Source organism: Coccinella septempunctata, chromosome 4, assembly GCF_907165205.1.
Source record: "Coccinella septempunctata chromosome 4, icCocSept1.1, whole genome shotgun sequence".
NCBI classification, from domain to species: domain Eukaryota; kingdom Metazoa; phylum Arthropoda; class Insecta; order Coleoptera; family Coccinellidae; genus Coccinella; species Coccinella septempunctata.
Window position 1 is genome coordinate 25504525 of NC_058192.1, and position 19382 is coordinate 25523906.

Here is a 19382-nt window from a genome sequence, read left to right on the forward strand (position 1 = left end):
ACATAGTTTAATTTCATTTATTCATTGGATGATATATCATGCAATGAAGAAAATATTCCTTTTTGTTGGTGGATATTGTGATTTGGGCAAGGAGATTTCTACTTCTCATTGATTTGTTATAAAGAAAATTTTCATAAGAACTCTTGGGTAATATGAAATCTACAGGTTTATCATTTTACCTTGGTAGAAGCAAAATTCCTTCACTATACAGGGTGTTTCCTAATTGAATATCAATATTTATGGGGGTGATTTTTGGGCTTATTTTGAGAAAATAACTTCATATGAACATATGTCCTAAATGTCTCACCTTTTGAGATACAGGGTGGTAAAGTTTTCAAAAATAAATCATTTATTATTGATATCTACAATACCATTTCAGATAATTCAATGAAATTTGTCATACATGTACTATGAATCAAGAGGAATTTTTTAATGTATCACTTTTTTTTTCAATTTCCACCAGTGGCGTTCGTACGTAATTTGACCTTCTTATTTTGGCAGACATTGATGGAACGCAAAAGATTTTTCCTTAAATAAAAATTATTTTTGAACTTCCCAATCATTTCGTACCAAAGTTGATCACTTGATTTTTTTCAATCCGATGCATGGTTTTCGCTTATAAAAATAAAAAACTCTCTGCATTGAAATAAATTCCTATATTATGTATGTTAGTAAGAAAGAATTGTTACTTATGTTACTTGGCTGTGGCCAAGAATTGATATTTCTGATATCAAGGCGGTTGTCATTATTTCGTGTGACAGTTCATCAGCCATTGAATTCAGTTCTTCGCGTCTTATTCATTTTGGAAAACTTTACCATCCTGTATCTCAAAAGATAAGACATTTAGGACATATGTTCATATGAACATATGTTTTTTCTTAAAATGGGCCCAAAAATCACCCCGTACCTGTATAGGTACGTTATGTTTTCAAAATTCACAAAGGTGAGCCAAAATGGATTTGCTTAACTTCATAAACATAAGGTTGATGGAAGATCAAAGAGATCATCCTAAATTTGTCATGATTTAGATATTTGGTTGAAGTAAGATTTATACCTTATTTCTTTGAATGGAGAAAAGAATTTTTTACTTGAACGTGAACTTGTACCCATTCACTGCTTCAAAAGCATAATATGATCAGCTCAAATTACTAAAATGCTTCTATTTATGAAGGGTTGTGAACACAACTCCCTCAAAAACAATTTCAGAAAACAAACTAATAAATTAGAGGGGGATGAAATTATCAATGATCAAATTATTTCCTTGCGAATTTGTTCACGAAAAACAGATGCAACGTTTGTATTTGCATGCTGAAATATATTCAGAGCCATTACATAGACAGCTTCAGTAATTAGTTGGCATTTACCCAATTAAGTATCTCTTTATCGATCATTTATCCAAAGGCCAAACGAATGAACGCAATTTGGTTTACATAGTAATTGATTTTTTCGTATCTGCTATGCATTGTGATGCCTTGTAAAAATGTCAAATATGCCCGTAACACCAAAAAGGAACGTTTAATTAATTGTTTCGCAAAAATCAGACGCAATCGGGCACGAAAGTGAACCAATCAAAATGCTTTGCCTTTGTGAAATACGAAAGGGCAATAAGCATGGGTGTCACGTTTTGTGTCTTTCGCGGAAACCCTGTGACAATTAACGAATTATAAAGAGCCTCACCAAGTCCTGTAGACACTTTGTTATGTAATCACGTGTCTTTTTCTGAACATTATCGACGTGCAACAGGTGGATTGATGAGTGGTAAAGGTTATGTTTTTGCGCTTTATGCTGTCAGAATTAATTAATCACTCTGGAGCGCACTATGAGTGGAGGACTGATTTCAATTGGAAGTAACACTCTTATGACAACACTGAGAGAAATAAGACGTACCTCAAAAATGGGTTGAGGTCTATAGAGGGTGTTTTCAAAGGTGAGGCTTTTTGTTGACAAAAGGTAGAACTCATCAAAATAATTCGTTTAACCAAAAATTTTCTATATAAAATATCCAAGATGGCTGAGATACAACCCCTAGAAGTACGACAAAATTTCATTGAATTTCAAGTACGGGACCCCGGCATCGCAAAAACGAAACGAAATTTAAACATATGGCTGGACAATGAATGGTTCAGTACCAAGTTCATCGGATTAAATGCACAATGTTACTTTTGGGAGAATCATAATTGTTGTATCATGCAATTTAGGGTGAAAAAAAAAATGTAGAAAATCGAGGCAGTTTCTTGAAAGTGCTTATGTTAGTTATGTTGAAAAAGTGCTATGATGTTTTCCCATTTCGTTCCGTTTTTACGACGATTTTTGGAATGTTCGAACAAGAAGATTGTGATGCCCATTGTGAAAAAACTCGTGAATAATTCAGACGAATTTTATTGGTGAGATTTTGAAGTATCATTCTATTTTTTTCACCTTTGTCCTAAATCTCTTCTGTCAGTTGTTATCGAAATGAGCCATTTCATAAAATCGTGTAAGTTACTAAAAAAATGAAAACAATTCGGCAATCCTAAGTTTCCATTTTCATTACCACGTAAAAATCCTAAAGGAAACCTCATGGTCGAATCAAGAGAGATAAGGTTTTCCCACTGGTTTGCGATAATTCAGCTGTTAGGATCTATTTCAGTAATCGTTTTCAATTTTTTTTTTCAACTTTTGATTTTGACCAGTTCTACCTTCTGTTGAAAAAAAAAGCATCACCTTCAAATACATCCTGTATATATATTTTTCAGTATTACGAATGTGTTCGATTCATGAAGGTGCCAATGGTTAATAACTAACTGCACCCGCCCGCTTTGCGAGGCGAATTTTTTTTGAAAAAAAGTATTCATACAGTGACAACCTCCTCGAAGAGAAAAACACCTCACAAATATCACTTCATTACTCCGCCCTCTAAATGTTGTAAGCAATTACGTCTGCACATGGATGATGGATTGAAACACTTATTTTCGTTCCTCAAAATAATTCAACGTGGGATTTCTGATCACAGAAACAAATGAAATCAGTTAATCGCAACATGAATTGAAAAACAAATTTTCAGTATAATCGATGAGTAATTTCAGAAGCTTCAGTAAAACACTGTATAACAGAAACTACGTATTTAAAATAGCCGAATGGCTGGCTGCTTGGTTTCAATTACGCTTGATATCCTCTATTCACAGATTTCGTTCGTCCGTTTACTCCTGAAACACCAATACAGGATGATTATTTGAGACGTATACTCCATTCACCATTTTAGCACTCGGTTGGCCATGGAAATTTAACGCATTTCACTCTGTACAGTACGAAAATGTGGGGTTACGCTTGTCAAAACGTTTACGATCTACGTAACAGTCTCAGTAAATACTTATTTCATCACAATGTCAAATCACTTCGGAAAATATGAAGTCGAAAATATGCGACGAACATAATTGACGTTTTATACAAACTGATTGAAGGCATACCAAACCTAGTTATTTGCAAGGAAAATACAAGAGATCAGTTTATAAATATAATTATTTTTGCTATGGAAGGAAATTGAATTATTGACACATAGTATGCAGTAGTTTGGGGAGAGTTAATATTAGTTGTCTTCTCTGGATAAAGGTTGAATACGTTACATCGCATGCAGATTTCAAAAAAATCAACACCAAGATGAAATGCATATGATTCGGTGGTTGGGAATAGGTATCTCTCGAAGGAAATATCGGATAATTACGAGAAGGTTAAATTCTTCAACAAAAATCATCTTGCATCAATGGAAATCGAAAGAATTAAAGGAAGTTCAAAAGCAAGAGGAACTTCACCTTTAAAGTAAAATTTCACATGAATTAACAATTAACAGGACAGCTGTCTCGTATTTATGGCTGTTTATTTTCAATACTTTGATATAATACCTAATAATAATTATATATTTAAATTATTTATTGATATAGTATACAGGGTGATTCATTACTATTGGGACATAGGCTGGGGTCAGATTGTTTGGACCAAAATATGGCGATAGGACCAAATATACCTCAATAAAATATTGCTGTGGAAAAAGATAGAGGGCGTTAAAGTTGAATTTTTTATAAGTGGACAGAATAATGTTTTCTTCGAAGTTCGAAAGTCCTTTATTAAAAGAATTAGAAAAGGCATAAGTCGGAGTAGGCCACGTAGAAAATTTAATTTAAGTTTATTCTCTTTATGTTACATTGTTTTTAATTATGCTTTATCGTCGAAATAAATGAATAAAATAAATAATTCGTTACTTCAAATCCCCTTCCGGTGCTCTGAACTGTTCAATTGTGTTTTTATTAAAAACGGATGAAAAACTATCCTACAGGGAAATTATTAGCAAAAAGCGAAAAAAAATCCAACTTTAACGCCCTCTATCTTTTTCCACAGCAATATTTTATTGGGGTATATTTGGTCCTATCGCCATATTATGCTCCAAACAATCTGCCCTTAGCCTATGTCCCAAAAGTTATGAATCACCCTGTATTGATAGGACAAGTCAAATGGAAAATAGAAAAATTAATTTTTTGGAAATTATTCCACGATGACATTAATCGAAAATCCTTTAACTTTTCACATTCGTTCACCATTTCTTTGGGTTTTCCAATAGAAGAAAATTCTTTGTCATCCTCTTCATTCACAATCTTTCTGATTGTGGAAACATTCAGCTAAAATATAAATCGTTTAGATTCAGATGAAATATTATATAAATTCACTTACATTGAATATGTCCGCTACCGTCTGATATATTGTAGATATTAGAATAACAGGGTTACCTACTATTCTGCTGAATTCTAAATAGCACTTCCTGAAACCCTTCTTCTCTCCTTCTCAATCATCTTCGGCATTTTTGTAATATTAATTGATATTAGTTGTGGCAACGGCTTTATGGCATTAACAACATTTCATGAGTGCCAACCTTACTCCGTTCTAGTTACAAAAACCTGAGAGAATTATTTCATGGCCAACCGAGTGCTAAAATAAATGTGAATAGGGTATAAATACATATATTTCAACAGAAGATTTCTGAGGTCAGAAGAAACACTTTTTGCCCTAACCCTTTTATCAAAGTCGGCACGGGTGAAAAGATACAGGCTGTGGAAAAATCCATTAAAATTTTCTTTTATTGAGTTATATGTCACAAACGATTTTATCAGATGGAATTATTTTCGGTTTTCGGAATATAGTTTTTCATTGACGTCATGACTCTTCACCGATCACAAAATCCCACCCACATCTTCCAGTTTCTTCATTATGACCATAAAATACCATAAAAATACCAGAAATTCAAAGAACTCAAATCTTAAAAATAAGTTGAATGCTCACCGATAAATATTTGACGCTTTTGGAAAATAAAAGTATTCCTCATATTTTCTCGTATAATGTGCCATATTCGAGTAATTCGGCAAAAATATTTGTGAAATTGAAGAAATTTGGAACTTGAGCTATTTAAAAGATCAACAGATATATTTTGTCGTATATATTTAGCTTGTTAGTCTGAGGTGAATTTTGTTTTTCCTTGGATGGCATAGAACATTATGAAAACTTATTTCTTTATTATATCTTATATCTTCTTATCTAGGCCGAATCAGAAAAAATGGTGAGAGAAAAAGTGTTTCTTATGTACCAGTCAAAGACTCGCCCTATATCTATATGAAATTGTAATTCTACACACCTGACTTCATTTCTTCTCAGTTTCCCGGAACTTCATATAAAGTGTTGTGTATGTACATATTTTAATATGTAAAAGGCATTTTATAGCAAATAGGTAAATCTTATCGGTAAATAACTAGTGGGTTACAAAAATTATTAACTATCTATTCCATAAAGATTAATGTATCTAACTGAAAGGAAAAAACTATTATACCTTAGAATTTAGAGAGGTTTTCCTCAATTATAGATAGAAAATTGGAATTTAGCCGAAGGTTGAATTAAAGATCAGTATTTAGGAAAATAATGACAAGTTATATTGGCCATATTGAAATTGATCAGTCCTTGATTTTTGAATATGCAGCTAATCTTTCCGTTACATTTGTTATGAATAGACTTGAGTACCTTTCAATTAGATGTAGTTACCAGATTGTATACCACGTTATTTCGTTTTCAGTTCCTTTTTTCGTTTTCTAGGCAACAATAAATTGTGGTTCAAAAGAAAGTATGTCTTATTTTTGAGATTTGGTAATATCGATTTTTCTAGATTGTCTGGAGTAAATCTGTAATGTACTCTGTGCTGTTTAAAAACAATTATCAAATTACTGGTAAATGATATGGATATGTCGAACAATGCTCCAACAAAAAATACCAGACATAATAAATTCCCAGTGCTCTCATAAACCAATGAATAGATAATAATAGGCTATAGAAAAAATGCAAACGAGAACATAGGGTGGCACCCACTGTCATTTGTTGGAAGAGTAGCATTCTATTTGCAAACAATAGAAGATCGGTCTATCCAGGTGTCACCCGTGGTAGGTAGTGATGACAGCTTCATTATAATGACGTCAGATTTGAACACTAAGTATCCATGACAAATTACGATTTATTTGTGCTCAGGTAAGGTGACAGATATCGTTCGTTGGGGACTAGGTTGTCTGAAATCCGTGTTAATTCGTGATATGCGTAACTCGACGATTTGAAGGAAATTCTTCTACAGTACGGAATTCTTGACATTTATATGGACAGATGTTTCGAAAACATCAATTGCTTCGAGTTTTGACATCTAAGCTAGCATGGAAAACAAGTGGCAATTTCGAAGTTTATTCCAGCAATTTTTTTTCCAATACACCCCAACAAATGAATGACCATTTGGTTAATTCTCTTGCGAGTATGACTCCAGATGAATATATTGTCAATTATCATAAAAATAATATGAAAGAGCAATTATTGCCTCCCATATAAATTTTGAATCTCTTGGCTGGATGTAGGTTCACACATAGAAATGATAAATTCAACTACATTTCAACTGTTTTTATCCTTTTTGTTACCACATATTACCCATATACAGGGTGAGTCTTCGATTCGTACAAATATTTTAACATCAGATTCTTGAGGTCAAAAGAAAAACTTTTTTCCTTAACCATTCTTTCCGAATCGGCTTAATTTAAAAGATATAGGCTGTTGAAAAACCATAAAAATTGTTATATTTTCAGTATTATATCACAAACGGTTTTATCGAATGAAATGAATTTCTGAATCTAGTTTTTCATTAATTCAATAAATCTTTTTCTAACACAAGATATCATCCACGTCTTACCAAATATTCAAAGATCACAACTCTTGAAACTAAGTTGGACGCTATAGCGTCCTCGAATATATATTCATTAGATATATCTATAATGAATATTTGAACGTTTTATAGAATAAAAGTATTCTTCATATTTTCTCGTATAATGCCACGTTTTAGAGGCATTTGATGTTCAAAAATTAAAGAGTATCTGTGAAATTTAAAAAAATTGGTTCTTTGGCTGAATACAACTCTTTTTAAAAGATCCACAGATGTGTAGTGTTACAGATTAAGCTTGTTATTCTGAAGGTAATTTTGTTTTTCTAGAGGTGGCCTAGCTCATTATAAAAACTTTAAATGGCTATATATTTTTATCAGGGCCGAATCGGAAGAAATGGTAAAGGAAAAAAGTGTTTCTTTTGACTCCAAGAATCTACTGTTGAAATATTTGAACGCGGTCCTCTTTAACACATTGCTCAGAACGAAACACAAAGAATGCAGTGACATTCGTTTCTTAAACCGAATCCAGACATATACACAACACAGTAAGAGTTTGTGTAGATGCTAAGGGCATTAGACTAACAATGATGGGGACATTGAAATATGATTATTTTTCCTTCACAAACACAATATTGTACATCATATTAATATGTAATAATCTAATGTTATAACAAATAAACGCTAATAACCTAGTTGTCGAAGCGTGTGTTAAATAAAATAAAAATCACTCAGCAACCCGTCCAATGTAATTAATTAAATAACTCAATTAGAAACAGGGCGCTATTCTTAGTTAATACCCAAGAAGCCGATAGTGATAGTTTTTGACCACATTAAAGGGGACATAGTTATTTTGCTGTTTTGCACTGAACTTTGTTTAAATATTAAGTTTGGATTATATCTCCTGACCACATTATGGTTTTCCGCAATTTTCTTTACATTCGTCTAGTCTAAGCTAAGTCCTTCTCCTGATGTCGATGAAATAATATTAGATTTATTCTAGGTTATAAAGAAACATCCTTCGCACAGGCTATTTCAGCTGCAGGCATTGCCATATCCATAGCAAGAGGATGCAGCCAGGGATCCTTGTTAAACTGTGGCTGCGACTCCAGAAAATATCACAGCATGATGAGGGAAACCGCAAACTGGAAATGGAATGGTTGCTCGCACAACATTAACTATGGATCCAGATTTTCCAGGATGTTCCTAGATAGGAGAGAGAAGGCTAAAGATATTCATTCCAATGTGAATCATCACAACAATCGCTTGGGACTTATGGTAAAAAAAAATACTGACTAGAGTTCCTAAAAATTAGAGTTCGGCGCTTGAGCGTTGTGATTGCTAGCTTTGTCTGCTAATCATCTTATATGTTTACTTCTAGATCAGTGGCGGTTCCCGGAATGATTTGGGAGGGGAAACATAATTTTATATTTGAAATTCTGTAAGGTGTTTGTTGATATAAAACATGAATTATGATTGTTATATGAGCTATATGTTTGCAAGAAAACTACTTTGAAACTTACTCTTATTTGAAGGGGGAAATGAAATCATTTTCGATATTCGAAAACATTTTTCTCTCAAGTTCTTAAAGAGCAAGTGTTCTAGTAATAAATCTCGAAATTTCATCTAGCTCGGTGTTTTGTCGAATTTTTAAGCTATCTTATATTTTTGGGAATTTTTCGAAGGTCCAATTTCGACACGCGTATCTTCCAGAAAAATGATACATATTCTGAAAGAGCAACAATTCTAGTAATAAATCTCGAAATTTCATTTAGTTCGCTGCAACCGTTAGGTCTTTTTTAACTGACCCCATCTTTTTGACAATTTTTCAACCCAGAAAAATCATGGTAGATGTAAATGTGATATATATTCTGAAGAAGCAACTCTTACTAGTATCTAGTATCTTGAAATTTAATCAAACTCGGTGCAACCGTTCGGTCTTGAAGATTTTTTAACTGACCTGACCCCATCTTCTTGGGAATTTTTCGAAGATTAAATTTTGGAATCGAAAGCACTGTAGCTGCACGCCGACTTTACGCAATAAGGAATCTTGAGCAAAGCATCCCAGACTGAGAAAAATTTGCTAAACAATAAAGCAGCATTTATAGCAAAAACAGGAGAGTTGCCAAAAAAGCCATAAAATTCAAGGGGTTCTGCAAACTTTCTATACGACAAAGTCCAAAGCCGATGATAACCTAATATTGCTTTCACAAGGACGTGAAGATAAGATTTTTTTATCATTTTGATTCATTTCTACTCAAGTACCCCAACAAATAGGATTAATTTTTGGTAAATGATTATGTGCATTGGAATGAACTATGAATTTAAATATTCGAAAGAAGCTAATGCTCTTTATCAATTCCTCAAAATAAATCCTATTATAGCGAATTTCATTGATAAAACTAGTGATGAAAACTATACTATGATATTTTGAAGTCATTTAATTGAGTTTATAATAGATATAATACACCACATGGAATTTTCAAGTTTATCTATGATATATGTACAGGGTGGGCAAAATTCGTTGTCTACTGAAGGGATCTCGCGAACTATAGCAGCTAGAAAAAAACGGATGACACATTCTCGAGCTCTTTTTTCCTATTCCAAATCTGAAAACAGATCCAGCCAACGGTCATAGATTTTGAGTTATGAACGAAAATTGAGAAATTGTCATTTTCAATGAAGCTGAATAACTCGCTTATTTGAACTCGTATTCGAACTCCGTTGTTAGATATCTACAGGCACTTTTTTATCAGGGATTCGAATATGATATTATTAAATTTTTTGTTACAACCATTTTCGAGATACGACAGGAATTTCTGATTTTTCAAATGTAAACTATAGTTGAAAGTTCTTTCATCTTACTGCTTTTTTTGCTGATTTCAAAAATGTATCATATGTCGCTATTCACATGAATGTTACACGAGAAAAAAATTCAATACTTTTTCCTATTTTTCGATTCTCTGTTGAATTATAAGTAGGCTGGCTTACCATAGCAATCGTTGAATATGCATTATCTTCTGTGAACCTGAGCCTCTATGATGATACGCTGATGATTAATTTGCCATCTTTTGTTCTCGCGTTGTTTGGCATGTTTATCTTACGATGTTTCACAATTCGAATACTACCGTTGACAGAAGTACATACCTATTTTTCATCATCTTACTTTTGTAAAAATTATAATTATAGATAGGTAGGTATCGTATTTTATTTATATTACTGACTCTTTAAGTTTCTTTCATGAATAGAAAAACGATAATGGAATAAATTTTCTTCATTAATTATCAGACGAAAGTCTTTTACTCTCTTTTAAAGGATATGGATCTCGTTATCGATATATAAAACAAATAATTATTCGACAGTCGGTGATTTCTATCGCAGAAGGTTGAATTCACATAGGAATATGTGGAGTTCACGAACCATAATGCATTTTCAACGGTCGCTGTGGTTACGCCAGCCTACTAAAAATTCAACAGTGAATCGAAAAGCAGGAAAATGTTTTGAATTTTTTTTCTTATGTTATATTCATGTGAATAGCGACATATGATACATTTTTGAAATCAGCAAAAAAATTGCAGCAGAATGAAAGAACTTTCAACTAGAACTAACTATAGTTTACATTTGAAAAATCAGAAATTCCTGTCGTATCTCGAAAATGACTGGATCAAAGAATTTAATAATATAATAACATATTCGAATTCCTCATAAAAAAGTGTCTGTGGAATGTAACAACGGATTTCGAATACGAGTTCAAATAAGCGAGTTATTCAGCTTCATTGAAAATGACAATTTCTCAATTTTCGTTCATAACTCAAAATCTATGAACGTTAGGCTGGATCTGTTTTCACTTTTGGATTAGTCAAGAAAAAAGAGCTAGAATGTGTCGTCTGTTTTCTTCTAGCTGCTATAGTTCTCTAGATCCCTTCAGTAGACAACGAATTTTGCCCACCCTGTACACTAAATGAGTTAAATTAGTGTGCACAAGTTCTGCCAATGTAATTCACTAAGAGTTCTGTCATTCGCAAGCTTAGCTGGACCCCCTGTGGAAGAATTGGTATATCATTATCTTATAACCAATCTTTTCATATAAAGAATATTAGAATACCTACTAGTAGTAGTAGAGGATTCGAACTGCAAAAGTTTAAGTTATTATCATTTTTACACCTCAAATAAGTACCCAATAATAATAACTCAATCTCGAAGACGATGAAAATATAGATCCGAAGATGGTAAAAAAATAATCACTATCACCACAATGAGAACGTAAATTTCCATTAATAAACACTGGGATGGTCAAAAGGGAAGATAAAAAAATACCGAATATATATTTTCGGCGCGTGTGGTCCATGCCTAGGTAATTACAATAACACGAAAGCTGTAATGGCGGTCCTTTGACACGATGAGAGGCGGATCCAGTGGTCTCGAAGACCCCATAGGTGCCTTTGGATTCGTGCCAATATAATTAAAATATACGAGAAAAAGAATAAAATATGGAATGAGGTCCAAACCTTTTATGCGAGATATTTCATTCAGGAGGAATGCATCCGGTAATATATGTTTTTATACCCATTAAAAAGCCATCGTCATGTAATTTTTTGGGGTAAATCGATCTGAATTGAGGCATATCGAGATTTTGTGAGAATTTCATCACGCGTTGTGATAGTTTTGGCGCCATATCATTTTCAGCCCCTTTCGTTAATAGTTAGGAACCGCAGAGGACATAATTATTTACTCAGTATCTCGGCAATGATTGCTTTATAGTGTAGTAGGTATAGTAGAAGAGTGAAGTATCTTTGAGTTTTCATGGGCCTGATTTGTCGAATTTGACATTCCTCTTGAACCTACCAATAGGTTCTCACTCAGTTGGCTCACTCTATGACAAAAACTTTTTCTGATAATCTTCCGTTTGTCATATAGGCATTTTTGAAGAAATTTAGACACAACAACTACACATTTTTGCAAAAATCGACTACATTAGTTGAGAACCAAATAAGGCTCATTGTTGAAACAAAGACAAAAATAATACTTATGTGCCGTTTATTCCTTTTTCTTGTATGCAGGGGAGTAGCTGTTCTATAACAAAATTTCAGTTTAATATCAAAGTACTATATGACGATTACTTTAAGAAAGTGAAGTAGATTCATATTGAGATGAAATGCAATTTCGTTTGGAATACTCTCGCAATTTTGGCATACCATTACTTTTTTTCAGATAGATATAGATATCAGTGACCCCAACCCATAAAGACCGTCCTTTAACTATCCAGAATTTCAAAGAAGGTCCTGAAATGTTTCAAACCGGAAAAACTGTAAACTTTTCCTTCAAAATGCCTCAAAAATAAAACAGTGGAAATTTCTGTCTGGAATGTAAAAATGTTTGTTGTACTGGATCCATAGATCCATCTTTACCATACAGACTTTTCGCTCAAATTTTTTGTAGATATGAAGTACTAGCTAGTATAAAATTGAGGGAAAACAATGGGAACATCGGTTTTCTATAATTGGTTACTTACTTCTATTCACCAATAGATTTTTGTCATGGTTCCAAAAAAACATTTCTTGCTGCAGTTTACGCGAAAAAGTACCTACCAAATAACATCGACCTCCTAGCTCCGATTTCGATGTGTATTGTACAAGACGAAGAAAATGATGAATGATCCTGAAGGAATTATTTCGTATTCTACAGAACAAAATTTGATTCAATGTGTGCCATCTGTACGTATACTAACGAACTACTGGTTGAACAATCCAAATTCTTCTGAAGAAATTAATTTCATTTACTGGCGCCACCTATGTGTCACAAGCTATATCGATACATAAAATTCTAGATTTCTATCTTCTCCTGGGAGAACTTCACGAGCACAACAATAGATGGATCAACATTTGAAATAAATTATTCGTAGTGGCTACAGAATATAAAAACATTTTGAGAAAAATTGCTCCACCCAAAATCTGAAAGTCATTCTTGATAATTTCATCAAGTTTAAAATTTGAAATACCAACACGAAATGTTATTATAAAAGCTTATAATTATAAGCTTCACGTTCAAGGACAGAATATCAACCATCAAATTGCATGAATAGCCTTCTTGGCGACAAATTTTCTGGAACGCACGTTCGATTAAAAGAAATCTGTTATGTTGACAATACGATCGAAGTCGAGGCGTTGGAATTGTACTTACATCTGCACCAAATTCTACTCATTTCTGGAATACTTCATGCTTTTAAATCTTCTGCAATCTGCAATCACTGGTCACCTCTTCGTTCTAAATTTCTGCTCAGAGTAGTCGAGAGGATCGACTTTAATCTGGGGATCTGGTTGACCACTAAATCGCACCTCTTCTACAAATTCGATGATTCAAAAAATTCACTAGTTTCAGTACAGAGGAACACTGAATTTGGGGAACTCACTATTTCTGAAAATTTGGAAAGAATCTAAACCTCTGATTTTCATCATTTCCATAATATACAGGGTGAGTCTTGGACTCGTACAAATATTTTAACAGTTGATTCTCGATGTCAAGTGTCAAGAGAAAAACTTTTTTCCTTCGACATTTTTTCCGAATCAGCTCGGTTCAAAACCATAAAAAAATTATTTTTAGTTCTCGCAAAAAGTTTTATCGAATGGAAAGAATTTCTGAACAAATTTTTTCATTTATTTGACGCACCTTTTTCGAACTCTATATATATATATCACCCACGTCTTAAAGTTTTCTCATTATGACCATTACGTACCATAAACAATCCAAAAATTCAAAGAACCCAACTCTTGAAACTAAGTGGGACGCTATATAATGAATATTTGAACGTTTTGTAAAATAAAGTCTTCTTCATTTCTTATATAATGCACCGTTTTCTAGTATTCCGGATGTTCAAAAATTTAAAAGTATCTATGAACTTTGAAAAATTGGGTACTTTGGCTGAATGCAACTCTGTTTAAAAGATCCACAGATGTGTAGTGTCATAGATTTAGCTTCTTATTCTGAAAGGAATTTTGTTTTTCCTGGAGTGCCACAGCTGATTATGAAAACTATATCTTTTTATCAAAGCCGAATCGGAAAAAATGGTATAAAAAAAAAGTGTTTTTTTCAACCTCAAAAATCTACTGTTAAAATATTTCGAAATTGATTCCTCACATAACTCTTGATAAAACATGATGAATTGAATCAGGTAAAAACGAAGAGAAGAAAACATCTAAACGTTTACCTTTATCACCTCTATGTACAATTTTTGTACATTTGTAGATTGTAATAATGTGAAAATTCTACATAAAGGTGATAAAGGTAAACGTTTAGATCTTTTAGAAATCCTAGAAATATCTTCAGCCCAAAAACAAAATCTCTCAATTGTAAACGATCAATTAGATTTCCGCCTGTCTCCGATTTTAACATGTGCTATTTGATTATTATATGAATGTGTTCTTTCTGTATTGATGTACTCAGTTTTGAAAATGGGATAAAACCCGAAACACGCGTGTCAACCAGGGGCGGATGGGCCCACCGGGAAACCGGGAAGGATCCCGGTGGCCGGTCGGTTGTTGGGCCAGAGGGCTGGTCAGTTCGTACCTTTTTTTTGTCTTCTGCGGAACATATTCGACGTCGATATTTTTATTTTTACAAATATTGTACAAATATTCAAAATGAATGTTGGGAAAACTACCAATAAATATATGTTTCAATAAGTTTTGAAAAAAATATTGATAAAATTAAATTATTCCTAAACAACTGGAATAAACAGGGTGGCTTGAAACGTAATGAAATACAGAAGTTGCAAAAAACTCTACACGTGATTATATGATTATTATGCTGAACTTGCCTTATACGAATGTTTTAAGTTGCCAGTCCATGGGACACGGGGTGTGAAAGTAAAGTTTAGTTATGTGATATTAAACCTCTGTTTTTAATATTACACTACCAAACTTTACTTTATTACTCAATTTAATATTATTTGACAGAAGCTTGCTCGCTATAGGAAAAACAAAATCTATGTCGGCCAACTTAGTATTTGAAGATGCATAGATTGCAATTCAATTATGTAAAACGAAAATCTAAAAAGGTTAAGGTTATTGAGAAAATATATATTTTCTGACAGGATAGGTCTCTTCTTTCAGATCTAGCTCCTTATATAATCTACACTGAGACGAATTATATAAGTATTCTTATTTCTCAACAAAAAACTGCTACAACTCAATTTTCTTGTTTCTACAGTCAAAATTATCATTATTTTAAATTTTTGTGTTTTCCACATCACGAAACTAGCAACATAAGGCGTGTTTAGCTTAATGGCCATTTAATTAGTTGCAGTATCAATAGTTTATTGATTTTATTTAAGTTTTGAATAATATGTATGACTGTTTCTTCAAAATTTATGTAGGTACAGTGGGTGTCTTAAGTAAGTGGGTCACTGGATTGCACCTTATTCGTTTAGCAAAATCTTGAAGTGAATAATTAATATGATGATATTTCAAGGTATATAAAAATATGATATCGAAAAAACTATATAACATAATCATGGAAAGGTATTATGGTAAAAAACTAAGAAACCATTTTTCAAATTAGTAAAAATTCTTCAGTGTCGACTGGCTTAGAAATTAATGATACATAGAGACTATTTCTAACCTTTTTTTTTTCATTTAAGATTCCACCAATTTCATTCAAAATTACCCTGAGGAAATTTGAAATCGAAATTCGGAAACTATGCATCAATGTTGTGTATGGTTCAAAAAATATGTACTTGATGTCAAATGTGAGAAAATTTGAAAATTTTCATTTTTTCAACCATACCTATAGACAACATGGATACATTTTCCGTTGATTTTATATTTACTCAGAGTTGTTTTGAAGAAAATGGATTGAAATAAATATAAAACTAAAATAATGCAGATTGTAAAGGAGTAGTTAATTTAAGAATCGATTCATAGTTGAAAAACAGTGGGTCTTTCATATAATTTTTTTTTTTTTGAGCAGCCCATGTTTAAATACAGCTTCTTGAAGAAAGCATATGAAAAGAAATGTTTAATTTCCAGAAAACGTACAAAAATTAAATTGAGTAGTTAATATAGGCAATAAAATTTTTTTTGTGTTTCCCTATAATGTCTGCATGCTTTCTGCCAACTAGGTGAAAACTTTCACTTTAAGCTGGAAATCAAAAATAATCTTCTCGAAAGTATTATATGAATAAGGAAATAATTCTTGCGAAACGATTTTACAGGTATTTTTTAATATCCCTTGCAATTATATGGGAACATGGCCCAAATTTTTCATCGCCTTCTCGCTCCCACAAAATGTCTGCTAAATTTTTTGACAGTTTTCTGAATTGTAAAAAAAATTTGAAAATTGCTTTCAAGTCTTTTTTATGGCAACTCATGCTAGCTACTCCACTGAACCCCCACCTTAAAAGTACTTTTTTCGTTCTTGAAAGGGCCCGGTCTAGAAGAAAATTCCCGGGCCGGTTCGAGGTAGCCCATCCGCCCCTGGTGTCAACAAATATCTTGATTAAAAATTGTGAAACTAAGTCAAGTGTTTTCTTCTCTTCGTTTTTACCTAATTTAAAATATTTGTTCGAGTCAATGCCTCACACTGTATATGTTAGTTTTTGTGCTTCTTGATTAGAAGGTCCATAATAATTTTCAAACAAAATAATGGATTGACGCTTGTAGTTAATTAATACTATAACGTTGATAAAAAATGATCACCGAATCGTATCAAATTTTTTGCCACGTTGAAGTGTCGGTGGAGGGTATGGGAAATTTGAAATGGCGAGCGCCGAAGGCGCGTGGCCGGGTAGAGCGGTAAATGGAACGCAAGAGTAAGAATCGAGCTTTCCGAAAATGCCTAGATCGTATTTTTACCCCGTCTAGAAGTGTCCGAAAATTGCGTGAGAAAATCGCGAAATTCACGATTTTCGCGAAAAGGTACCAATTTGATTTGATTAGCTTGAGAGATCCGCGGTAGCTCGAGAGCCGGGATGGGTGTCGAACTAAGCTCGAAGAACCCGAAATTAAAATAGGCCTGTTTTTTTTCCCGGAGCCCGAACGATATTACCTACAAAAGCGTAAGAATTTTGAAAATTTTTGACGTCTATTAAAAATCGAGTGACATTCCACAAAATTAAATTATTTTCTATTGATTATCAGAGAAAATTAAGTGAAAGTGCACTTTGACAATCGATGTCAGAGTGTGATTTAAAGGTTAACGTCAGTTTTGACGGCTTGGCAGCGATCACAGAACGAGGTGCCTTGAATCGATCGGGCTTTTAAAAAACGTTTTTGGCCTAGATATTTATAAAAGGGGAATCGAGCGAGGGCCGAAGGCCCGAGCTACGGACGAAAGGCGAATCTGCCAGTAAAGGTGAATCTACCTACAAGGTGGATCTCCTGGCTATACTAGTCAAAATGAAATCGATAAAAAACTTAAAATAACGATGACTTAACACTTTTTAGCATATTTAGTTGACGAATATAGGTCATTTCTGTTATCTCTTACAGACATCCCCCTCATTCTCTTTCGAAATTATATGAAATTTTCATAAAGTCTGGCCCCTACCTACCTTTGCCATTGAACTAAAGCCTTTAGTTCAATGACCTTTGCCCATATCTCTTCATAATTTAGAATGGGGTCAAGAAAGTATGAAAATAGTGTTAATAAAACGAACACTTTATACAAAATTCACGATTTTTCACAAAATGATTTTTGAAATTTCCACCCTCCCGAATAAATGATAATTTTTTCAGGTTGTCAAGAATAATATGCAAATAAAATGCAAGTGCCATGGTATGTCAGGAAGTTGTGAATTTAAGACCTGCTGGAGAATAGTTCCAGATATGAGAAGTGTAGCAAATATTTTGAATGAGAAATATCAAAATGCCATTCTCTACAGCCTGAACAATAGGGGTTCCAGAAAAACTAGACTGTGAGTATAAATAATCACTTTTTGGTTTTGAATGAAGCGATGGCTCGCGAAAAGTTGTTTTGGTTTCCCTTTTTTTATCTGTCTTGGGTATTCTTTTCAATGAAACGAATTAATTTGATTCACAGGAAAGATAAAAATCAACTATTTATACCAACCCAGCGTAAGAGGAGGCGAAGCAATGATAAAGATAAGAAGAAACTGCACAACAACATGATATACTACCAAAAATCCCCAAGCTATTGTGATGCTGACAATTCAGTTGATTTTCCTGGAACAACAGGGCGTTTCTGTAACATATCTAGTGATGGCCCGGATAATTGTTCATCCCTTTGCTGCGGTCGTGGTTACAATCTGTTAAGGAGAGTGCATACAGAACTCTGTAAATGTAAATTTCAATGGTGCTGTGAAGTAGAGTGTCAGAATTGTACAATTGATGAATGGATTAGCGTATGCAAGTAAATATGTTGATTATAGGTATACGCGGAATTTAAAAAGAGGGGAAATTGATCAATGCTTGAAGAGTTTGAATCAGTTTCATTTTTTGATTCAAAAGATCGAAGAAATTATAAAACAATTGTAAAAATTATTCAGGTCGACAAAGCCTGCAATGGAAGCTAATCACACACAACGGACATGTCTGTCATCAGACAGTAAGCAAAATATGTGTACCATTTTCCGAATCATCTTTCTCTAACCTTATTTGTGAAGAAGTTATCAGAATCAGAATATGTCATTTGAATTCGGTTTAATCCTCAATTCTTATGTAGCAACATAATCATCATGAGCAACAACAATAACTCTATACCCTATACGAGACAACAAAATCGGCAAGTAAATAATAAGTGACGAATGTCACTATTTTATTATCCAATAACCAGCATATGCTTGTATCTCAACATGCCATTTATTTCAATATGAAATTGAATATATCTCCAAATATTAAGTATTAGAATGCTTTCGGGGATAATTGGGTTTTCCATTAAATATATTATGGATTTTTTTTCCGTAATTGCAACACAGGGAGTTTAATGCTTCGTTAAAAGTTATACACGCACTGCTTGCAGAAGCAAACAAATGTTGCCAAATAATATTGAAACAATATGAAGGAATGTAATGTTTAGAAGCCTGAATCTGGCTTCCAAATTGGGACTTGAGAAACTGAATATACTTGCTGATTCGCATTATTAATCATATTCACGATAAATCAATGATATCTATATCTAGCTATGTTGTTAATAAGTACGCTGATCCATGAATATTTCACCTGATAAT

The 19382-nt window shown here is 33.1% G+C and overlaps 1 protein-coding gene across 1 annotated transcript in view; it reads left to right on the top strand.

Moving 5' to 3' along the window:
* LOC123310945 (protein Wnt-10a) overlaps window positions 1–18713 on the top strand; it is a 74732-nt gene extending 56019 nt beyond the window's left edge. Inside the window, exons 4-6 of the mRNA XM_044894665.1 lie at window positions 8205–8479; window positions 17932–18110; window positions 18236–18713. Coding sequence (XP_044750600.1) covers window positions 8205–8479; window positions 17932–18110; window positions 18236–18569 — 788 coding nt within the window. The 3' untranslated portion in view covers window positions 18570–18713. The remainder of the gene's footprint in view (window positions 1–8204; window positions 8480–17931; window positions 18111–18235) is intronic.
* Window positions 18714–19382: the final 669 nt, after the last annotated feature.